Source organism: Falco biarmicus, chromosome W, assembly GCF_023638135.1.
Source record: "Falco biarmicus isolate bFalBia1 chromosome W, bFalBia1.pri, whole genome shotgun sequence".
In the NCBI taxonomy this organism is placed as follows: domain Eukaryota; kingdom Metazoa; phylum Chordata; class Aves; order Falconiformes; family Falconidae; genus Falco; species Falco biarmicus.
Genome location: NC_079310.1, coordinates 2,672,174 through 2,685,570, shown reverse-complemented (window position 1 = coordinate 2,685,570; position 13,397 = coordinate 2,672,174). Strand labels below are relative to the sequence as shown.

The 13,397-nt window shown below is 39.1% G+C and overlaps 1 protein-coding gene across 15 annotated transcripts in view; it reads left to right on the top strand.

Moving 5' to 3' along the window:
- The window catches only part of LOC130142038 (adenomatous polyposis coli protein-like), a 130,736-nt gene that overhangs the window by 103,224 nt on the left and 14,115 nt on the right, over positions 1-13,397 (top strand). For 12 of the 15 annotated variants that reach the window (XM_056323442.1, XM_056323443.1, XM_056323439.1 and 9 more), the window contains 5 exons: positions 2,428-2,806; positions 4,087-4,182; positions 5,052-5,191; positions 7,569-7,646; positions 12,818-12,934. In XM_056323442.1, coding sequence (XP_056179417.1) covers positions 2,428-2,806; positions 4,087-4,182; positions 5,052-5,191; positions 7,569-7,646; positions 12,818-12,934 — 810 coding nt within the window. Of the gene's footprint in view, positions 1-2,427; positions 2,807-4,086; positions 4,183-5,051; positions 5,192-5,881; positions 6,189-7,568; positions 7,647-12,817; positions 12,935-13,397 lie in introns of those variants that run through there. The other 3 variants (XM_056323444.1, XM_056323449.1, XM_056323450.1) reach the window with 3 other exon arrangements.

Here is a 13,397-nt window from a genome sequence, read left to right as displayed (position 1 = left end):
TAAGAATCCAAGTAGATTGTCTTAATCTTGTATTTGAGTTTTTCCCAGACCAGGAAGTAAGGATCTACAAACTAGGATGCTAGGCTGTCATTAAATAGACTCCAAGAGTATTTCAGTGGATTTTGCATGTGATGATATAATTATATTAAGTTTTTTATTCCTTCAGCAAATCTAGTATTAAGAAGAATGCATGTTAACAGACTTACTACTTAGTCTACCTACTGCTATTCATGTTTCATAGCTTGGTATTTGTAATCATCTTCAGAGACATTAGAATAGTCTCTGAAGAAAACATATAATTCATTGGTCTGGTAATCAGTGCATCTCTTCATCCTTTATTGGATGCAGTGGGGAACATTGCCACAAAGGATGAGGAAAAGGCTGAGGGACTTAATGCTTCCTTTGCCTCAGTCTTTAATAGCAAGACCAGTTACCCTCTGGGTACTCAGCCCCCCGAGCTGGAAGACAGGGAGGAGGAGGAGCAGAATGAAGTCTCCACAGTCCAGGAGGAAACAGTTACTGACCTGCTGCTCCACTTCGACATGCACAAGTCTATGGGGCTGGATGGGATCCACCTGAGGGTACTGAGGGAGCTGGCAGAGGAGCTCACCAAGCCGTTCTCCATCATTTATCGACAGTTCTGGCTAACTGGGGAGGTACCAGCAGACTGGAGGTTAGCCAATGTGACGCCCATCTACAAGAAGGGCAGGAAGGAGGATCCGGGGAACTACAGGCCCATCAGCCTGACCTCAGTGCTGGGGAAGGTTATGGAGCAGATCATCCTGAGTGCCATCACGTGGCACGTGCAGGACAACTAGGGGATCAGGCCCAGACAGCATGGGTTTATGAAAGGCAGGTCCTGCTTGACAAACCTGATCTCCTTCCACCACAAGATGACCTGCCTAGTGGATGAGGGAAAGGCTGTGGATGTTGTCTACCTGGACCTTAGTAAAGCCTTTGATGCTGTCTTCCATAGCATTCTGCTGGAGAAACTGGCTGCTCATGGCTTGGACAGCTGTACTCTACGCTGGGTTAAAAGCTGGCTGGCTGGCCGAGCCCAAAGAGTGGTAGTAAATGGAGTTACATCCAGCTGGCGTCTGGTCACAAGTGGTGTTCCCCAGGGCTCAGTATTGGGCCAGTTCTGTTTAACATCTTTATCACCGATCTGGACAAGGGGATTGAGTGCACCCTCAGGAAGTTTGCAGACGATACCAAGTTGGGGGGAGAGTGTTGATCTGCTTGAGTGTAGGAAGGCTCTGCAGAGGGATCTGGACTCGCTGGATCAATGCACCAAGGCCAATTGTATGAGGTTTAACAAGGAGAAGTGCTGGGTCCTGCACTGGGGTCACAACAACCCCACGCAACACTACAGGCTGGAAAAGCTGCCAGGCGGAAAAGGACTTGGGAGTGCTGGTTGACACCTGGCTGAATATGAGCCAGCAGTGTGACCAGATGGCCAAGAAGTCCAAGAGCATCCTGGCTTGTATCTGAAATAGTGTGGCCAGTAGGACAAGGGAAATGATGTACAGTGCCTGTACTCGGCACTGGTGAGGCCACACCTCAAATACTGTGTTCAGTTTTGGGCCCCTCACTTCAAGAGGGATGTAGAGGTGCTGGAACGTGTCCAGAGAAGGGCAAAGAGGCTGGTGATGGGTCTGGAGGACAAGTCTTATGAGGAGCGGCTGAGGGAACTGGGGTTGTTTAGCCTGGAGAAGAGGAGGCTCAGGGGAGACCTTATTGCTCACTACAACTACCTGAAAGGAGGTTGTAGGCAGGCGGAGGAAGGTCTCTTTTACTACGTAACAAGTGGTAGGACAAGGGGAAATGGCCTCAAGTGGCACCAGGGGAGGTTTAGATTGGATATTAGGAAAAATGTCTTCACTGAAAGGGTGGTCAAGCATTGGAACAGGCTGCCCAGGGAGGTGGTGGAATCACCATCCCTTGAGGTGTCTAAAAAACGTGTAGATGTGGTGCTTAGGGACATGGTTTAGTGGTGGTCTTGGCAGTCCTGGGTTAACGGTTGGACTTGATTTTAAAGTTCTTTTCCAACCTAAAGTATTCTATGATTCTATTCTATCGTTTAGATTTGATAAAAGGAAGACTTTTCTTATGATGATAGTGGTGAGAAACTGGAACAGGTTGCCCAGAGAAGTTTTTGATGCCCCATCCCTGGAAGTGTTCAAGGTCAAGTTGGACAGGGCTTTGAGCAACCTGATCTAGTGAAAGATGTACCTGCCTGTGGCAGCGGGATTGGAACTAGATGGTGTTTTCCAACCCAAACCATTCTATGGTTCTATGATTCTATTGAATTCTTGCACAGTTATATAAATAATATTTTTTTTGCTCATGCATGCTTTTGAGAAGTTTGTTTTGATATGTATTTTTAAATATAATTTTGGGGTTTTTTTTAAATCATTTGACCTGCAGGTGGAAATGGTGTATTCATTATTGTCGATGCTTGGTACTCATGGTAAAGATGACATGTCAGGAACATTGCTAGCAATGTCTAGCTCTCAAGACAGCTGCATATCTATGCGCCAGTCTGGATGTCTTCCTCTCCTCATCCAGCTTTTACATGGAAATGATAAAGACTCTGTGTTGTTAGGAAATTCCCGTTGTAGTAAAGAGGCCCGTGCCAGAGCCAGAGCAGCACTGCATAACATCATTCACTCCCAGCCTGATGATAAGCGAGGCAGACGGGAAATCCGTGTGCTTCATCTCTTAGAGCAAGTCCGTGCTTACTGTGAAACGTGTTGGAAATGGCAGGAGGCACATGAAGAAGGCATGGACCGGGACAAGAACCCAAGTAGGTTCTGTAAACTGTATAAAGATGTTTAAAAGATATTTTGAAAGCAGTGAATTTACAAAAAAAATCAGCTTTAATCTGATTTACTGTTGAATGTATGTAAGTTTTTTTTATTTATTTATTTGTCTATATTCAAGTTGAGATAGTATCAGGAAATAATATCTGTTATAGACATGAAATCTTATTTATAAACTTGTTCTTTAAATCATAGACATTGGTATGCTTTCCAGATATAATTCTAGGTTATTATATTTATAATCTACAAATTAAACATAAATTTCTACTCACTGGTATTTTACATTTGAATGGATAATGAAATATATCTAAATAAATAATCCCAAATTGCTCTTTATTCAGATATTTTCATAAGACAAAAATTTCATCTAGGAAAGGGACAGAGGGCAGAAATTAAGTAATCTCAGTCTATTCAGTATAATGTGAACTATTATTTCGAATGTGATACATAAGAAATAGTTCAGTGTTAAAATACCAGAGAAATGACAAGTGGATTGGAGTTCTCTCACATAACAGGTTTTTTTTTTTAAAAAAAACATGATGTAACCTTCTGGATTACTTAATAACTGCTTTTCTGAAGTAAGGGAGGATTAAAGTTGCCATTTTGTAAATATATGCTTTAGGCATCTATATCAGAAGTACTACTGAAATCAGTGGGCTCTGGTTTGGATATTGGATTTTACTGCAAGAATCATTTTGTAGAAGTGGGTCTCTGAATGAGATGTACCAATACAATTTATGCTTTAGGGGAAGTCTGGCTCACAAAATTATGAACTTAAAAAGTTCTTTTATGAAACAAAAGGCTTAACCATTCATAAGGTCATAACACCCAAAGAAACAGCTTCACCATAGGTGCTGTATTATTTAATGCTGCCAGAAAATTTAAACTTACTGATTTGTTTCACTAATATTATTATTTTTCCAAATTAATTAGGTTATTTTTTTGTACTTGAAGTCATATTTTTTACTTAATACATGCATCCAGAATTCTCCCTAAATTCTTTTCCATAGCCTTTTCATCTTCAAGTATATTTCTTGTACATATATGTAATCCTGATTGTATGTGCACATATTCAAGCCTCTGTACTCACATTAATTAGTAATGTTCTTAATTAACTCTCTGTTCTTGAGCTACTGGTAAGATAAAAACCCTGAAAAAAACCTGTACTTTATTTAGTTTAAGATTAGATTCTCTTTGGAGAGCTTATGATCTAGACAAAATTATACACATAAGAAATATTAATAGTTACCTATTTTGTGATCAGTGCGAGCTCCAGCTGATCATCAAATCTGTCCTGCAGTGTGTGTTTTGATGAAACTTTCATTTGATGAAGAACACAGGCATGCCATGAATGAGCTTGGTAAGACTAAGTGTGTTTCTCTAACTTCCTTTGAGATGCTTCTTGAAAATGCAGACATTCCTTTCTTGTATACCTCGCTGAATATGTGGATTATTTTTTTTTACCACTAGTTTAAACTCTGATTGATGCAATTTAAATGAACTTATAGCTAGACTATTTCCTAGTGGACAGGTTGTTATGCAAGTTACTCTTATATCTGGCATGAGCTGTGATTTTTGGAAGGGTATTTATATCCTGGAAGTATTTGCAATTTTAGAAATATTGGACTTATAATGGAGACTTACTTTCTGAGGTATTTTTCTGTTATGAGTTAAACATATTGGTTCCTGTATAACAGCCTGAATGGTTTAGTCCATCTTCAGTGAATTCTGTGCATGCAAGTTTCCTTAATTTGCCACTTTTCATTATCAATTAAGAAATTATATGTATTTTTTCTGGGATAAAAAGATTCAGTAATAATAATTATTAAATTAAAAATTATCAGATTTACTGAATAACCTTTTCTGTAATTGGTGTATGTTTATTAGTCAAATGTGATTTTGACTGGGTGGAATTAAAAGATGGGTGTGCTTCTTACCTCTTCATAAATGCTTCTGTTCTCATCTTACCCCAGAATCTCAACATCATGCTACCATACTTTTCATCTTATACTAAGCACACAATTCAAGATCCAGAGTCAATATTTAACAGTGTATTTAAGAAAATACTATTTACTTTTCTGAGCCTTTTGGTTTTCAGATATTTGAGATTTATTCTGTACATATGAATGCAATTTACTCCTTGATGTGTGTATAGTGTATTCTTGATATTAAGATTGAAAATTAATAGTAGAGGTAGTATTGTTTATTATTATTTATTTATTTTTAAAGGATGTTTGCAGGCCATTGCAGAACTGTTGCAAGTGGACTGTGAAATGTATGGACTTACAAATGACCACTATAGTGTTACATTAAGGAGGTATGCTGGAATGGCTCTGACAAACTTGACTTTTGGAGATGTGGCAAACAAGGTAAAAATAGAATTTCAAACATACAATAATTTCAGTTCATAGCTGTATTTGACTTGTAGTTCTCAGAAAGGTGATGAAAATCTCCAGGATAGGATATTGCATTTCTGGGATAGAATATTGCATTTTGGCCTGACACAGAAATTCCCCCAAAACTTTGCCATTCCATCCTGTTCCTAACACAGAGCACAAACTGAATGTTATGTCATAAAAGTATAGTATCAGCTTTCATATTAAATTGTTACTTCTATTTTGTCACTGAAAGTAAAGATGTTATCTATTTGCTTTATTTTTGTGTAAACAATACACTAGATCTTTCCATAATGTACCAATTGTTATGGATAATAGATTTTTCTGATGATTTTGAACTAAACCTGTTAATTTAGTCAAATTTTGTAAGGTTATCACTTATTTACTAATATTATTAATTTGACAAATTTTTGCAAATTTCTTCAGCCTGGATCCTCTTTCTTAAATGTTTGGAGCATGTCTGGGTCGTAATGGGTGCTATTTCAAATGACTGGAGAAAATAGATTCCTAATTTCTACCAAGTACTTTGCTTTCAAAAGATACAAAGTTTTAATAATTTCTTGCCCCAGAGTTTTCAAAGACATGGATCTTCAAATAACTTCATTCTGACAAGACTTTTATCTTTCTACTTTAATGGAAGACACTTCAAGAGTGAATGAAAATTCCATCCCAACAAGCAGAAACTGAAACAAACATGCCAGGAAGCCCGCATGGATGAGCAAGAGAGCTCCTGAAAAAACTCAGATATGAAAAGGAAGTCTACAGAAGGTGGAAGCAGACAGTTAACCTGAGAGGAATACAGAGATACTGTCTGAGCTTGCAGAGATGTGGTTAGGAAAGCCAAAGCCCACCTGGATTTGAATCTGGTGAGGGATGTCAAAGGCAACAAGAAGGGCTTCTGTAAGTACATAGGTGACAAAAGGAAGACTAAGGAAAATGTGGGCCTGCTGCTGAAGGAGACGGGGACCTGGTAAGACAGATCATTATACAGAAGCTAATGAAGTATGGGCTGGATGAGCAGACAGTGATGTGGACTGAGAACTGGCTGAACAGTCAGGCCAAAAGCGTGCTGATCAGTTCATGAAGTCTAGTTACAGGCCAGTAACTAGCAATGTACTTCTGTTCTGCACTGGGTCAGGGGTTGGGACTGTTTAGCCTGGAGAAGAGAAGGCTCATGGGGGATCTCATCAATGTATATAAATACCTGAAGGGAGAGAGCAAAGAGGATGGAGCCAGGCTCTTTTCAGTGGTGCCCAGGGACAGGACAAGAGGCAATGGGCACAAACAGAAACACAGGAGGTTCTGTCTGAACATCAGGAAACACTTTTTCACTGTGAGGGTGACCGAGCACTGGAACAGGTTGCTCAGAGAGGTTGTGGAGTCTCTCTCCTTGGAGATATTCAAAAGCTATCTGGACACAGTTCTGGGCAACTGGCTCTAGGTGACCCTGCTTGATCAGGAGGGTTGGACCAGATGACCTCTAGAGGTCCCTTCTGACCTCAACCATTCTGTGATTCTGCAAAAAGAAAACCAGATTTCATACTACTCACTCTTTGCTCCCAGTTTTAAATAAAGTGAAACAAATCCCTCCTACAAATGAAATGCTTCACAAAATACTGCCTCTTAAAATCATCTGCTTAGTAATTGCTGCAAGGCTGCAGTTATTTGGTTTATACCACAAACTATTCAGTGATGTAAATGTATGTGTTATCCAGTTAATGAATAATGCATTTCTAACATACTTTTGGTTTTGAAGAATTTTTAATTCTACTTTGTCACAACCATTTTTTAATGTATGCCTTACAGTTTTTCAATTACTAGTGTATTCTTAAAATGTAATTTGGTCTTCAGAAGTCAGGAATGTTTTTGTTGTATTTGTGCCAGTTTTACATTTTATATTATATATATATGCTGTATATATTTTTATTATATATATATAATATTACTTCTCATATTATGTATATTTGAAAGGAAAAGTATGATTATGAGACTTGGTAGACATCAGGTAACAACACATTGCCAACTTACAGGTGAGTGTCCAGTTTCACACATGGGACATAGTGAAGAAGGCTTCTAAACTATTAGTGTTCCAGATTTGGTCCTAGACTCTTTGTCACGAGTATAAAATTTAGCACAATTTCACCACTTATGTATTTCCCAGAAAAGAAACTAATGTTTATGCTTAACAGTTTAATAATTGTAGATCAAATATCTGTTATTGGAAACATTTTACTAAGCTTTTTTGAACTTCAGAGATTAATAGCTTAAAATATCAAAGAATTATGTACAATCAAGCCACCTAATGTGTCATTTAATACTCTATTTTCTTTTTTCTCCTGATTCCTAACAGGCTACATTATGTTCTATGAAGGACTGCATGAGAGCTCTTGTAGCCCAATTGAAGTCTGAAAGTGAAGACTTGCAGCAGGTACTTCTTTTTGAGATGAAATATTTCTTGGCTTGCACATTTCCATCATCTTGCATCCCTTCAATTTCACTGAGTTGTATTAAAATGTTGTATTTCTGCTCCCCTTCCTTTCCACTCATTTGGCCTCTCCATGAGTTATTTTTATGCTTGAATTCATATCTCCTTTCATGACACCAGCTGAATATGAGCCAGTAGTGTGTCCAGGTGGCCAAGAAGGCCAATAACATCCTGGCTTGTATCTGAAATAGTGTGACCAGCAGGACAAGAGAAGTGATTGTCCCCCTGTACTCGGCACTGGTGAGGCCACACCTCAAATACTGTGTTCAGTTTTGGGCCCCTCACTACAAGAGGGATGTAGAGGTGCTGGAACGTGTCCAGAGAAGGGCAAAGAGGCTGGTGATGGGGCTGGAGCGCAAGCCTTATGAGAAGCAGCTGAGGGAACTGGGGTTGTTTACCCTGGAGAGGAGGAGGCTCAGGGGGGACCTTATTGTTCTCTACAACTACCTGAAAGGAGGTTGTAGGCAGGTGGGGGTAGGTCTCTTTTGCTACCTAACAAGTGATAGGACAAGGGGAAATGGCCTCAAGTGGCACCAGGGGAGGTTTAGATTGGATATTAGGAAAAATGTCTTCCCTGAAAGGGTGGTCAAGCATTGGAACAGGCTGCCCAGGGAAGTGACTGAGTCACCGTCCCTGGAGGTATTTAAAAGATTATGTAGCAACCATGGCGCTTAAGGACATAGTTTAGTGGTGGCCTTGGTAGTGTTAAATTAATGGTTGGACTCGATGATTTTAAAGTTCTTTTCCAAACTAAATTATTCTATGATTCTACGGTGCTATGATTCTATAATTTTTAGTGATCTGGTCATAGACCACTTTCTCTTTTTTAATTAGGCTGTCAGTGAAATGTTCCATCCTTCCCAGTCTGATTCTCTTTTTTATGTACTCATTCTTATGTTCTCTTGTCAGTTTCAACTTTGATGCAAAGTTTGTGCCTGTATTTATTCTGTAAATTATGAAGTACAACTTTGTGGTTATAAAAACTCTTAATTCTGAGTCACATTCTGTTTTCTTACCAAAGTATGTATATATCATCTATAAAACTCACTTTTATGTCCCTGATCTGTTAGTGGAAGTCCAGTTTTTAATATAAATATAAGCAATCTGAGATTTGCTGATTTACTTTACTAGTGGGTTAATGCAGTATTGTGGCATCTGAGGCTCCTCCCTACACTAGCAGCAAATAAATAATAGTCTAATAACAGTAGAAGGTCTACTTCAAAGAAGAATCTGTATGTGTCGTGGTTTAACCCCAGCCAGCAACCAAGCACCACGCAGTTGCTTGCTCACTCCCCCTTACCCAGAGGGATGGGGAGGAGAATCGGAAAGGGATGTAAAACTCAAGGGTTGAGATAAGAACAATTTAATAGGTAAAGCAAAAGCCACACACTCAAGCAAAGCAAAGCAAAGCAAAGAATTCATTCACTACTTCCCATGGGCAGGCAGGTGTTCAGCCATCCCCAGGAGAGCAGGGCTCCATCACACGTAACAGTTACCCAGGAAGACAAATGCCATAATGCCAAATGTCCCCCCCTTCCTTCTTCTTCCCCCAGTTTATATACTCAGCATGACGTCATATGGTATGGAATACCTCTTTGGCTAGTTCAGGTCAGCTGACCTGGCTGTGTCCCCTCCCAATTTCCTGTGCCCCTCCAGCCCTCTGGCTGGCAGGGCCCAAGGAACTGAAAAGCCCTTGACTTAGTATAAACATTACCCAGCAACAACTAAAAACATCAGTGTGTTATCAACATTGTTCTCACATCATAGCCAAAACACAGCACTGTACTAACTACTAAGAAGAAAATTAACTCTATCCCAGCTGAAACCAGGACAGTATGACAATTGATGAAGTTGTTCTCTTAGTACATAAATATCCACTTTTTGCACTAGCACTTCATAGAGAAACTTTGTTCAAGTGTCAGCAAAGTGTTTGGTATTAAACCAGCATGTCTCTTCCAGTGTCTCATGCTGTGTAAAAAAAAAAATAATAATCCTGTAAATAAACAGTCTTTTCCTAAATCTTATAAAGTGCTTAAGATGATCCTGAGAATTGAGAGCACAGAACTGTTCTTCAGTGATGTAGAAGTTAACAATTGTTAAATATGAAATTATAATCAACTTAAATAGATAATGTAAACAAATCAGAACAGCTTTGGAAAGGAAAATCCTGTTTTCCTCACAGTTTGAGTGAATCATCAGAAAATAGATAAAAGAACAATTTTAATTAAAATTGACTTTCTATCTTAAGATACTGTTGACAAAAAGAATTTCCCCACTAGTTGAGAAGCTAAGTAATTATGGTTGAGAAAATAGTTAAAATTACAATAAAGGATGCTGGGTACACTGTCTGATTTGTTATTGGGACAGATATTAAGTATATTTAGTATTCTTGAAAAGGAAGTCAACTGCAGGGTGCCAGTATTGTATAATTATTTAGATTTATCAAGTTTAAAGAGGACTGTAAGGAAGCCCAGAAATGTATAAAACTTTTTAAAATAAGCAGCACAGGCATTCCATTATTTATAAGGAAAGTACTGTATGTTGAAAGGAGTAAATGTAGCTGTTCATACATATTACTACTATTCTGAATGGTTGCAGTTCATTTAAAACAAGAGCTTGAAATCACTGTAGTGACAAGTCAACAAAAGCATCTGCTCAATATGCAGCAAGTGTTTTAAAAGCAAAGAACAATTTGCAATCAATGGAAATGTTTTTCTGATCAGCTAATTATCAAAAAATGCAGAAAAGATTTGAGATAAGTAAAAAAAGTGATTTTTAAACATTGAAATATGTTTATATTGAAAAATATTATAAATAATGAAAGAATATTATAAATATTGAAAGATTATTCTAAATATTGAAAGGCAGACTGTTTTGGTCATAAGCAAATGAGGACATGAGAGAGGTAAAACAACATAAGCAATGATGTAACACAGGTAAATTTTGTCAGTTTACTAATTTTTATCATTGAAATGAAAAACAACAAATTTACATTAACCATTAAATGTCAAGACCAATAGTTCAGTAATATTTTAAAAAACTTTGTTAGGGAGGGCCAAATCCAGAATCCAAACAGAGGCAAGGCTGTTGCAGCTCCATTGCCCCCAGATCCAACCAGTAGTGAGGCTGAAAATGTATTCCCAGTAGGCACACACACACAGAGGACACGTATATACCACGTATATACATAGGTACATGGCTAGACACAAAGGTCACAGACAAACACACAGAGCACTCCCACAAGCACATCAGAAGTCTTATCCTGCTCCCCTCTCTGGTTGAGCAGGATGGAGATCCAGTAGTGAGAATATATATATGCATGTGTAGAAGGTGGATCCCTCCAGCAGCTAGGCTCAGCACTTGGTCTGCCCAGTAGTTAGCTCCTGGATCCCAGTCTCCCCAGTTGCTGGCACCTGGACATAGGAGCCCCTGAGATGACAGCCCTACTTCAGTTGCTGGTACAGACCGTCTCTCATTGCACGTGCACGCGCGCACACACACACAGAGCTGGCCAGGACTTTCCAAGTCCCGATAGCTTTCCTCCCCCATGCTCTTGCCCTTAAGAGACACACAGGTGCTCTCACACATGGAGCTGGCCCTTAGAGATTCACTCATCCCTTTGCTCCCAGGCCACTTCACCTATTCACCAGCTAGTACAGATTGATATTTGCTAGTGCTCACATGCTCACTTGCACACCTGCACTCGCTCCTGTTACTGTCACCACAGACACGTGGGCCCTTATGACCCTCACCCAGAGAGTTAGAAAGTTAGAGTTAGAAAGGAATTTAATAAGAAGATTGGACAGACGCAGGAAGAAGATGCGTAAGATAGATCAAGTGCAGGATGTAGCCAGACAAGCATACCAACCAGTAAACTATTTATATGCAACCAGCCCCTCTTATCCCATCGTTTCTCTATTTTCCTACACTTGTTTCTCCCAAAATCACCTAGATGTCTCCTTTTCCCCTCCTTTGGTTCCTCCTCTAAACATCCCATAATAAGTCCTGTGCAATCCTGAAATGCTCTTCCCTTGCATCCCTTAATGTGTCCTTTACCCCAGGGCAGTAACTCCTCTCAATCTGAAAGGTGCTTCCAAGAGCACTCACCTTGATAGGTTTCACACCTGAATAATGGGGCTGATAGCTCTCCTGGGACAGCTTTGGGAGTGTCTTGGACAGGGAGTTCCTTCCTCTGAGTCCTTAATTTGGGTTCCCCTCTGCCATTTGTGCATCCCTGTGCTCCTCTGGGCTTCTGCAGATGAGCCTATGATGGGCTGCTGGCTCTTGTGATGGGCCTGGGAGGAGCTGGAGCAGGGTATTATTTGGGTCCCCCACCTGCCATTGCCTCTCTGAGCTCCTTTGTGGGTGTGGAGATGAGCTTTTATCACATAACCTAACAAGGTTATACACTTTTGTGACAATGAAAACATCCATAGATAACAGTATTCTATCAAATATATTTTTATGAGGGATATACATGCTTACAGCTGCCCATAAATGGATGGAGTTAAATATTTAATGACTGTCCACTGTCTTGACAGTTGCACTTTGCTTTGAAGCATCTCAGTCTAGCTGCTGCCAAGGACAAGAACCTAGGCTGAATGGCTACCCATCTTTGACAGATAACTATTCTGATTATAAAAGACACAGTATTCAAAAAGCTTGATAAACATTAATAAAGGTAATCATACTATACCTCTGAGGGACAGGTTAGTATGATTGTCCTGTTTAACAAGTTGAAATGCTGAGGGAAAAGATTATATAACTCTCTCCTGAGACTGCATAATAAGTATATACAGCAGACATCAGAGTAGAGCACAAATCTGGTTTTGGTCCAATTATTCAGCCAGTGTGGAAAGCAGGGAACCTGCTTTGAAATCTTTATTTTATACACAAAAGCCAGTACTTTTGATCAAACTTCATACTGAAATCTTAGGACAGTCTAGCGAGCAATAGAACAAAAAGTGAATTTCAGCAAAAAAGGTAGTTCAACAGCTGAACATTGCCACTGTTAATGAATTCTATAGTGTTCCAGAAATCCAGGAGGTAATGCTGATAACCTACTAAAGGAGTAGCTATTTTGAGATATGTTATTTTTCTTTCATGTTTTGCAGGTCATTGCAAGCGTTTTGAGGAACTTGTCCTGGCGAGCAGATGTAAACAGTAAAAAGACTCTACGTGAAGTTGGAAGTGTAAAAGCATTGATGGAATGTGCTTTAGAAGTTAAGAAGGTATCATATATAAATGATTGTGAGATAAATTTTTGAGATATTGCATTAATTTTACACAAAATACAAATATTGTTATTATTTTTGACATAAGCAGTTTAGTCAAATATTTGCAGTGTTTCAGGTACTTTCCTTTGAAGAAGAGAATTGCTTTGGGTTAACTGGACATCAGATCACAATATAGCAATGACATCTGAGAACTACTAGTGTTTCTGTAATTTTATTTAGAAGGGTTGATAGCTTTCACTCTTCATTTTCATGAGCTGTGCTGTTCCAGTACCCTTTTTTATAATTTTACAGTTTTAATAAAACCATCTTCTGATTTTGTGAATTTGTCATTCTAGAGATGTCTACTTGATATCCCAACTGTTATGGCAGCTGACAAGTATTATGGTGCATATGTTTGAAACTTTCTATCAAGCAATAGCAAATCCATAGCTGAGGAAAGGAGAGAGAAAAACAAACA